Genomic DNA, 11,308 nt, shown 5'->3' on the forward strand with positions numbered 1-11,308 from the left:
ACAGGTGTCCAGAGAAAGATTGTATAGTTATTGATGTATCACTTTATAAAGGTTGAGCACTTCGACTATAATGCCTTAAATGGTGGGATAAACCAGCTAGCACCCTTGCTAATTGAAGAAAGCTATTTTATATTGTACCCTTTATATCATTAAACTATAAAAAGACGTCTCAAAACCATCATACATGTAGAGATTTGGACTACATGGGCATGTTAATGCACTGTATACTAGACCCATATGCACGAAAACATTAGTTAATAGCATGTAAGGAGTTGCTGCAGACAAAACGGACTATACCTGGATCAAGTAGCACAATGTTCACAGCAACTGTTTCCATCATTTGAGTCGCTGTGGAGATCTTGTAAATGCGTTGGCTTCCCAAAAACCAAAGAATAGCGGTGTCCGGAAATGATAGTCAACGAAACAGGCTGACTTCAACGAGCCGTATCTTCCAAACCAAACATAGCGGAGACTCCAAATTTTTATCAACACACAACCATAGACTGATGTTACATGCCCTAGAGTTTGGCGGAAATCGGAGCTGTACTTACTGCCACTGTCCGGATTATTGATCGCTTTGTCCGGTTATTGATTACTTTTCTGGACAGATATATTGGCTTCGTATTCCTAGTTGCTTCAAGCGTTCGGGCTGAAATTTTATATTCGAAGTACTTTAGCCTAGACCTTTATACGCTCCAAATTTTAGACTGATCGGTTTATCCGTTTGGCAGCTACAGGTGTCCGGAAAAAGGATCGTCCGGTTATTGATGAATTACTCTAGCTATACCTTCACCGTAATTCAGAGTATGAAGTTCATACAAATACTACCTTTATATGATGTCCATTACCGCTCTGAATTTCAGTGTACGAGTGTACGCAGTTGCATTACCTACTGGGCACTTTGCAGAGAGTAGAAAATGATTTTATTCCATTCCACATTCCGGTTCCGGTTATTGAGTTAGCAGTAGCTGAATGAATTTTTTCTGACTGACTGTGGCGTGTCGATCATCAGATGCTCTACTCGCGGTTCCACTAGTCTATTTGTAACGTGGTTGGAGTGATCGTGTTTACTATAACTGAAGTGTATAGCCGTTTCTTATTCGGTGTCGGTAAGTAGCTAACCTACATGTAACCTCAATGGCCAGGCACCTTTTCCTAGGCTTCGTTTTCCTTAGTTGTGGATCCCTTCCCAACTACATTACTATCTTAATAAAGTAAGACGTCTCTCATCCCATTTGGTCACTCTGTAGACTACGCTGATGCGTGGGGGTCATTGGTAAAACCGGGAGGGGAGCGGATTCTAGACTATATCAAAGCGGGAACGGGAGATCGCTTGGTAAAACCAGGAGTTGGGAGATTACATGCACAATACTACAACGAAGTGTTGTTTTTTTGCGTGGTTCTTGATCCAGAAGAGAACCCAGATAATCCCCCCAAACGCTGAGGTAGTCTACAGATGAGTTGCAGGTTCTGTTGGTATTGCGATGTTTATTGCAATAGATCGATTGCTGGAGATATATAAATAGAGTAGTAAGCCACTGTAAGGAAACTGTCTCATTATGTCTCTATGTGTCTGCTGTAGTCAATTAGCTAACACAGTGAAAATAGCCTGAAAGTATTGCCTTACAGCTTCTGAAATTTGAAAATCTTCCTGGGCAGGCACGCATCATACCACATGCAGAATGCTGTCTTTTGTAGCTATACAATGTGCTTCACACTCCATGTGTACATGTAACTTTCATATTGAGTGTTGGCAATCTTAAAGCAATGAAAGTTAAACATGGAGTTTGAAGCACATTGTATAGCGGTTTACATTTTGCATGTGGCATGATGCATGCCTACCCAGGAAGATTTTCAAATTTCAGAAGCTGTAAGGCAATGCTTTCAGACTTAGTCTCATGTAGCCAGACTGCTTTTTTTCTTTTGTATGGGCATCAGGAAAAGGTCTGGTATATCTACATTAAGAATTCTGTGTAGCATTCCACTGCAGTCAGGGTGAATGTTGATTGCTGCTGATTGGCGAAGTCCTAAACGTCTCAGTCTTGTTAAAAGCATCACACAGAGACTAATTTTCACTGTGTTAGCTAGCAGACATATGGAGACATAATGAGACAGTTTCCTTGCAGTGGCTTACTGCTCTATTATAGCATCTCCGGAAATCTTTTGCAACAAGCATTGTAATACCAACAGAGCCTGCAACTCATCTGTAGACTACCTAGGTGTTTGGGGAGAACTATCTGTGGGTCAAGAAACCATTGCAGTGCAAAAAACACTGCATTGTGTAAGTGATCTCCTGTCTGATGGCACCCACCCTTTTGCAAAAAGGAAGGGTTTGGTCACTCTAGTATTCAACATTTTATTATGAAATTGCAATAAGAATGTAGTTGTGTTCTTTAACAGAACAAAAGATGGAAGTAGTAAAGGGCCTTGTAGTCAGAACTGATATACTCATGGTGCTACCTGTAGTATGTACACATTGAGCTGGATCCTCAAAAACATTTAATAACTTGTGGCAATTACCCATGATCTTGAAATTTGACTCATTTCTATATAGCACTGGTTGACCTGCTAAAAATATTTCAAAATCTTTTTGTTCAAAGGCCTGACACAATATTAATAGTCAATCTAAAGTTTCACCATACATTTTCTATGGGGAAACCATAAAAGTACAGTGTTTATTAAAACCTTTTGCTGGACTTGTAATGGAGCCAAACAACACATGTCCACTTTCGGTACCTTTACTGTCACCTTCTTGGCTAAAAATATAATGTTAATTTCTCAAGAGAAAAAATCCAATTTTCGTTTTTAGCTGTTTTTCAAGATCCATCTCAACTTGTACATACTATAAAATATCTTTGGTAGGCCTACTCAAATATGCCATCATCAAGTTTGATGTCTCAAACTATGAAGCTTAATTCATTGAAAATATTTCAATACTATTTAATAGAGCAGTCAGTGGAGAGGCAAAATAATCCACACAAAAACAGCCAAGCTGTGAAAAATGAGGCGGCCTTAGAAAGCCAGGGTGAAAAAAGTTGTGAAATCAAAGGTGATGGCCAAGAAATGGCTGCAATGATGTTAATGCTAATACATTTTAATAATGCGCACAGCCATTATTAAAATTTTTTACTACTTAATAGAGCAGTCAGTTGAAAAGCAAAAATAATTTTGAGCATATTTGACTCAAGCCTGATCTTTGGTTGTTAGCTGTTTTTAAAACTATTTTCACTGTACTTTTTGCGTGGTTGTTAGATGTGCCATAGTTTTGTTGCCATATTGTGATGTCATTGTTTAATTATGTTTCACTATAATAACTGTGTTAGCAAGAGTGAACAGATTCTTCCTTTATTTGCGAAGGGGTGGGCATAGCCAAACTAGCATCACATGGAAATTGGCCATAACAACTGTGTATGGGATCCTGCAGAATGTTGTACAGCATGCAACAACAACTCTAGGAGTGGATTCTATGCAAATTGCTGCTTGTGGGTAATTAACATGCCTCGGGTAGGTATGAACAGTGAGCCCAGGAATCAAGGACTATGGACCTTACTGGGTAGCACTCTTTTGCAATATACTTAATGCTTTTTGTGACTTTAGCTTAAAATTCACAAAAATAAATAAATAAATAAAAGAATCAAACAAACAAAAGAAAACATCGTAGAGATTTCTGAGCACTTTTGTAATGCAGCAGAGCCCTAACCACTGTACCACCACTGCCAGCTGCTAGAACTTTAAATTTTAGCTATATAGTTAAATGCAGGATTATACAAATATGAACGAATTAACACGTTTATTTCACTGAAGTAGCTTTTCACCCAGGCCACTAGGTCTGGGTGAAAGTTGCTTGAAAGAAATAAACGCCCGGGCCACTATTCGAGACAATACGGTGATAGTCTAATTACACTTCTAGCATTGCTCATTTTGCTCTTTAATACCATAACACTCTAATAGAGCACTCGTTCAGATCAACTTCAGTCTTGTTTCTGGTTTTTATCTCAAACTTTATTGCACCAAAACCTACGTGCATGTATATCTTTCTATATACTTACAGTTTTAATTGTAGCTGTATATTTATAATTTATGTTTACAGAAATGTTACTGCTACTTCTGCATTCACTGTTTACTGTCAACTATGTCCTTGCTAATGTCATGGAAGAAGGAATCTCATTAAATCAGGATGTTAGTGAAAACTGCCAAATATCAATTCAGAAGCTGTCAACACTACAATCAACCCATCTCCAGTTAATGGTTCAGTATTGGGACTCCTGGGGTAAACCAAGTGATGGTATAGTATATGGTCACACTACCTTTCTTGGTTACTATGATGAGTGTATGGATTTGAAGAACACACCAGTGGGTGAAACAAACTATTGTATATATACAATGCAAATGAATATCACTACATTTTATAACCCATCAGAGTATCAAGATGAAGTGTGCTATTCTTCAGACTGTCCTACACCAATAAATACTAGTGTGTCAAGTAACATTCAGGTTGGAGTGTGTTATCCTTCAACATGTTCTCCAAATGAATTTGCAGTAGTGTTGTCAAGGATGAATATTATCAGTGTTAATAGCATGACTGTTAATCCATTTAGTAATACTACACAAACTGTTACTATACAGTTAACCAGTATTGGTGATTCCCCTACATTCTGTCCTCAAACTGATGTGGAGTATGATACAGGCACTGTAGTGGTTATTGCTCTTTGTGTAATATTGCTAGGACTAACTGTATTAGGAACTAGTGTAGATTTGATTTGGTGGTTTTATTCTTGCTTTGTGCTAGCAGATGATGATACCCAAGTTACTACTAAATCAAAAGACAGTCTAAAGAAAGAAATGAATGACCTGCCAAATTTTAGAGACTTTATTTCAGCATTTTCTTTGTACAACACAGTTCCTAATCTCTTTTGCACCGAGCAATCGCCATCTTCTGTCAAAGCACTTGGATCTTTGAAAGTTTTCTCCAACCTTTCAATAATTGGGGCTCATGTATACATTGTTGCTCTTGTGTTTTATCCACAAGTTAGTCAAAATATACCACAATATTTGGATAAATTTTCTTCCAAGATGATTAATCAGATATTCATGAATACAACGTTTGCTGCAGACACCTTTTTTCTTATTAGTGCCACACTGTCATCTTATCTGACCTTTAGGGACATGGACAAACATAAAAAGTTTAGATTTCTGTATTTCTACATCAACCGGTATTTTCGGCTGGCACCATTGCTTTACTTGTTTACACTAGTAGTGCTCAAACCTTTTGTACATTTGGCACAAGGCCCCGTGTGGTATGCACCAGATGTTGGCTGTCAATTTACTTGGTGGTACAATTTGTTATTTATTAATAACTTTCTTAATTTATCAGACATTTGTGTTGTACCTACCTGGCATGTCAGTGCTGAAATGCAGCTCTTTATTTTCTCTCCCATTTTCATCCTGGTACTGTACTATTCAGGTTTTGCTGGACTAGTGTTCATAGGTATATGTGTCATTGGGTTTGCTACTACTATTGGAGTAGTAACTGTGCAAAATGGATACATGGCAGCCATGCATGCTAATCCACAAGTTTTTAAGCAAATAGAAGGATTGCACATGCAGCCATTTTACAGAGCTAATCCATATCTGGTTGGTATTGTACTGGGATACATTCTCTACAAGAAATACAGCATTGCTGACTTGCCAGTTGGAAAATCCGTTAAGCAACTTCTATGTGTGTTTTTGTGGATAATTTCCATATACTTTTGTAAGATTTCATTGTTTGGAACTGTTGAGGAATTGGATGGCACTCGTCATTTTACTGAATGGGAGAATGCAACTTTCTTAATGTTTTCAGGATTGGCTTGGAGTATTGGCATCTCCATTATTATCTTTTTCTGTAACACTGGCTATGGAGGAGTAGTGAACAGTGTTCTCTCTTGGCCTGGATGGGATCCAGTAGTCAGGTTATCTTATGGAGTATACTTGTTCCATGAAATGTTAATCTATGTGATATTGGGAACGCTACAATCAAGTTTGATATTCACAGATATTGTGTATATTATGCTTTGGGTGTTTACCATTTTCTTATCCTTCAGCTTATCTGTAGTGTTGACACTGACCGTGGAGTTACCTATATCTAAAATAGTATCTCTCTGCTTCAAGTTAGCTGGGACTGAGGCTCGTGATAAATAACTGACTCAACTTACATACCCTGTACATGTTATACAGTTTTTAATTGTGTGTATTGTACATGCACTATAGTTACGTTTAGGACACCTACATAATTGTTATGCATAGTATTGCTTACAGTAGTGATTGGTAGGTGATACTTAGTGGATATTTTGCTTCTGATGTGTATGATTTTTTTTTTAATTAAATGCTATCCCACTAGGGACCTGTGAGAAGGCTTAAAGCCTGTGAATACAGGGAGTCTGAAACATGTTACTGAAACATGAAGAATGCAGAAAAAAATCCCAGACCCAGTGGTGACTTGATCCCCTGTAACATGCAGTCTAGGCATGCACCAGAGGAGCCATAGCAGCCGGGATCTGTGATCTTCTCTGCATTCAACCTGATTGTACACTTTGCACAGCACATAGTTATCAACACTGTAAATTCAAATAGGTACAAATGGCTCAAATTTTTGGTTGTTTTACCTGTAATTCAAATGACCGAACTTTTGGTAATAATGACCCAAGGGTCTACTTGCTTTGCCCATTGGAGTATGCTAATCAACAACAGTGTTGGTCACAGCAAAATTTGGTGTGGAAGTGCAAGTATATAGTTAAACTTTTATTATTAGTTAACTTTGCTGGAAAACAACCACACTTACATATCACTAATTCATTTGCAGTTGTATAGTCTACCACAATGTTATACTGATCAAAATCTACTACCTATTTCAAAAAGCCATATGTATTCTAATATTCTATAAACCATGTGTATTCAAATAGTTTTGGTGCAACGTATTGTGTAGTGTGCATGCATATACTGTAGCTTACCGTACTTTATGATTAACACTGTCAGTGCAATGCCTTGATTGATGGCCATGGTAAAGAAAGATGAAAGACAAAATAATAACTCATCCATTGTATGCTTATCAGTATGCCAAAGGTTTGTTAAGGAAATTGTAAGAGTTTCTGTGAAAGAAGTAGGCTTGCATCAAATATACCAGCATAATAGGCTAGAGTGCCATTCCAGCATAATGCTAGCATATTGGGTGGATACATTTCAAATTATGGAGCTTAAGCCTATGACAATAGATCAATACACCCTAATAGAGCAGTCAGTGGAAACTACAAGCTGCAACAGAGCACTCAAATGCATTGTACATAGCTCCTTAGATCAATACTCTCTAGTAGAAGTCACTTTTAGTGAAATACTCTAATAGAGCAGTCACTGATTGCAATGTCCGATGATAATGTTGTTAACCTACAGTAGGAGCATTATAGAAACACTCAGAAGAGCATAATAGGTGAAAATTCCTGTAAGAAGTTTTGGGAAAAATTTGACTCGGGCCTAGAAAGAAGTAGTGCTGTTGCTGTTGTCAGTAAAAAGAATTTATTTTAGGCCACAAAAAGTTAATTATATATTTCTGGTTCCCTTCCTGGTTATTTTTTACTGAATGAATTGCACAATCACCATACAATAATAGGCATTCCAGCCCAATTTTTAAATTTTGGAAAATGGGATTTTTATATGCTTAATAGATAGAGTGTTGATTGCCGATCTCAGAAATATATAGTTTGTTGGGTTGGAATTAGCTACTTTGGCATGCACAGTGCTTAAAAACTGAAAAGAGGTACATTTTTTCTCCAGGGCTCCCCATACATTTTAAAGGGGAAAACGGCACAATTGAATCAGGAAGCCATCTAGCAATCTGGACTATCTTGAAACTGCAGTTGCTTCTAGCTGCAAGTTTAGGAGTAACTTCAGATTGTATCGGATCTCAACGATCGTTGTATGTATGCTTTGTGGTAAGCAAATATGTTTCATCTACTGTACACTTCTCAATACAATGGTGTATACCCATAGGCAAGTCAAGTAAGTAAAAACATCAAGTTAACAACTTATAAAGGTAAACAACTAAAGTGGAGGTGCCACAATGATGCAACAATACCTAAAGTGGAGTTGTGGTTTCAATTATGGCATTGTTATGCTGACTTTGAAGTGGTTTGTATTTTTGAGCTGATGACACAGCCTTCAGAAAATTGTTCTGGAGCTGAAAATTGCTGACCCGAGAGAAGTAACTACGCACTTTATAAAGTAAGCACCAGTGACTACCTTCCACCCGACAGTAGGTTTTTTTAAGTTTTAAAGTATTCTACACCCTTCTCCACCTTTTCAAACACACTTTCTGTAACAACTTTACACAGGCTGTAGGACCAGGTGTTCTACAGACCTTCAGCACTTGTGCTGTAAAGCCTTCCTTAATAAATAAATTAATTAATTAAAAATAATAATAATAAAAAACATACATTACAAGGCTTGAAAAGATTACAAAACAGCACAAAACTTACTTATTTATATGTAACGCGCATGATAAAACTAAGATTTTCATGATGATCAGCGTGTGAACAAACCCCACAGTGATTTTCATCCTCATTGGAACTTGGATGATGGAGCAATCCCAAGTTTAACACAAGTTGATATTTTCTGCCAGGGTTCTATTGGGGAATATACGGAGAATTTTTTTATTAAAAAATCTTGGATACTGGAATGCCTAACAATAATTTATATCTACTGAAAGGTTTTTATGTCTTTTTAAACACATATTTCTTAGAAAGATGACCTATCTTATACAGCATTAACTTTGTTTTTTCCTGTACTGCTGCTATATCAAATGTGGTGTACCACATCAAAAGTTGAAAAAAATAACAATCCTGGTCAATTTTGGGACTAGAAACATATAATTAATTTTGAATGGCCTTAAAATTGTATATATTCATAGGATGCCATTTTGAAGGCATGTTTGGGCTTGAATAACTTACGTGAAGTTTAAGGATACAACAGACATGGATGCCATTTGGGGTCCATGTACCCGAGAAATATTTCAGGTCTTAACTATTTTATTGTGTTGGTACAGGTAAACTAAGTAACTATTTTAAAATGCTCTATTAGAGTAGTCGACTGCTCTATTAGAATATTTCGATTTGAATCTTTGATACCTTTGTAAACCATGCTAAATCAATTTTAATTGTCTGAATATATGTGAATAGTTTCTGAAAATCTCAGAAACTCCATGGATCCATCCCTGGTTATTTAAATAAAATTTGAAAACAACTAGCTACTTCTATGTACCTGATAATATGACGATGACAATGGACAGGGACTTTATCTTGACAGAACACCATTTAATACCATCAGAAAGTGTGAGTACTAAAACAAAAAAAATTAGCATGTGAAGTCCTCGGACAACATGCAACTACTAAAAAGACTACAATTGTAGAACTATAGTCAACATGGAAAGGAAAAAGAACAATAATAAAATGTGTTTGGTTTGATTTATTTCTGGAATTCCACCAAAGCCGTTCTTTCATTCCAGAGTATACACATAGTTACATATATACAAGTACAAAAACAAAGCAATATATATACAAAAGCACAACATAACTAAAACTTAATTATACACCATACAATAAATGATCATATATATCATTACAGAAGTGAACTGTTATAAATTGTGTGATTTAAGCTATAATTACACAAAATTTAGTAAGCAATTTTAAAAACCAAAATGCAAAGCACACACAAAGTTATGCTAGGTAGACTGGACTAACTGTTCATTCCTTACAATTCCTGCTAAAGGACATTCTTTCAGAAGCACAAATTGAAGCTCTTGCCATGTCATTATACTACAGCTACTGTGCAATATTGAGCAACTAACTATATACATGCAGTACAGCATAATTTACATGTATGATAGCACTTATACTTGAGGCACGGCTATACAGTACATCATGAAAGACACTATGATGCAATTGCAGTTCAAATATAACAGTTAGTGATCTGAGGGTACAGTATTGTGTTTCAGTACATTCAGTGATCCAGGATGGGGCATTTGGAACAAATCCCAGAGGAATCATACTTCTTTTGATTAAAATACTAAACCTTGTCAGGACAAAATCAATTAAATATAACTATAAAAATATGCAAGTTACACTGTAATTGCAAACTCACCTAAAAGTCAAAGTAGTTGTCAAACTGTCACTATAAGCAGCATGGAAGGAAGCCATAGTCATCTGAATTGCTTTGCTTTGGTAGTTTGGGTTTTGGCAGTTCATTTAATTTGTACTTGCCAAAGAATGTTGGAAACAGTGGTAAAGTTGGAGGATTTGATAATTTAACCTGTACATCACCATTGTTTAAGCTGTTTATATTTATTAGCTCATAATAGACATTATCTGCTGAACATTTGCATTCTAAAATATTTTGTGTTGATTGATTGATTAATTATTTAAACTCACAATACTTGGCAAAGCTGTTCTTCCGTACTGTACTACACATAGCATTATTGTTAAAATTGAGGTGGTACCACAACACCTATATTTATCTAAACTTCAAGGGGGTGTTATTACAGCACCCCTGACAATAACAAGCACCTTAAGAGGTGTTATAGTTACACCAGTGTATTTGTAACACCCTCATAAACAAAATCCCACTATTCAATTTTATTTTGGTAGTTATATTATAAATACATCAATTTTTGCATATTACATAATTGTAGAAAGACAAGCAAGTAAGTGTACTTATAATCTTGTTGAGTTACTATATTTCACAGGTCAATTGTGTTTTCTAAATAGCTAACTATATCAATGTAAGTGAAGGGATTAAAGTGGCTCTATCCCCATTAAGCTTAGGAAAACTAGTAAGAGTGAACGTCTAGTGTGTCACCACAACAGCACTCCTCTGTAACACCCTGTCACCCTGTGAGTGTAATCACAGCACTTTAAAGCAGCACCTAGCTAGGAAGCTGACTAGGGGCTGAATCCAAACATGTACAGTAAGTGGACATCTGTAATGTGTTATTTATTTATTTTTATTAAGGCTTTACAGCACAAGTGCTGACGGTCTGTATGACACCTGGTCCTACAGCCTGTTTAAGGTTGTTACATAAAGTGTTTGAAAAAATGGTTATGAATTTTTGCATGCACAGCAACCTTATACAGTATATACAAAGCTACACCCAACACATAAAACTATTACAACTGTAGTAAAAGTATCATAATTTAACAATCCAGGATGAGTCATGTACTGTAGGTACAGTACTTTAGCAGACCATTATAAAAATTAGTGATACACTATCATCAAATAAACTAGA

The 11,308-nt window shown here is 36.3% G+C and overlaps 1 protein-coding gene across 1 annotated transcript; it reads left to right on the forward strand.

The window, feature by feature from the left end:
- The first annotated feature begins 956 nt into the window (after window positions 1-956).
- LOC136249303 (nose resistant to fluoxetine protein 6-like) lies at window positions 957-6,380 on the forward strand. The gene is made up of 2 exons (XM_066041266.1): window positions 957-1,109; window positions 4,091-6,380. The coding sequence occupies exon 2, from the start codon at window positions 4,093-4,095 to the stop codon at window positions 6,178-6,180; it is 2,088 nt and encodes a 695-aa protein (XP_065897338.1). The 5' UTR covers window positions 957-1,109; window positions 4,091-4,092; the 3' UTR covers window positions 6,181-6,380.
- Window positions 6,381-11,308: the final 4,928 nt, after the last annotated feature.

The sequence above is a fragment of the Dysidea avara genome, chromosome 1 (genome assembly GCF_963678975.1).
Source record: "Dysidea avara chromosome 1, odDysAvar1.4, whole genome shotgun sequence".
In the NCBI taxonomy this organism is placed as follows: domain Eukaryota; kingdom Metazoa; phylum Porifera; class Demospongiae; order Dictyoceratida; family Dysideidae; genus Dysidea; species Dysidea avara.

Bases quoted from the DNA above. Each gene is read 5' to 3' on its own strand.
- LOC136249303 (XM_066041266.1), top strand. From the start codon at position 4,093: ATGTTACTGCTACTTCTGCATTCACTGTTTACTGTCAACTATGTCCTT.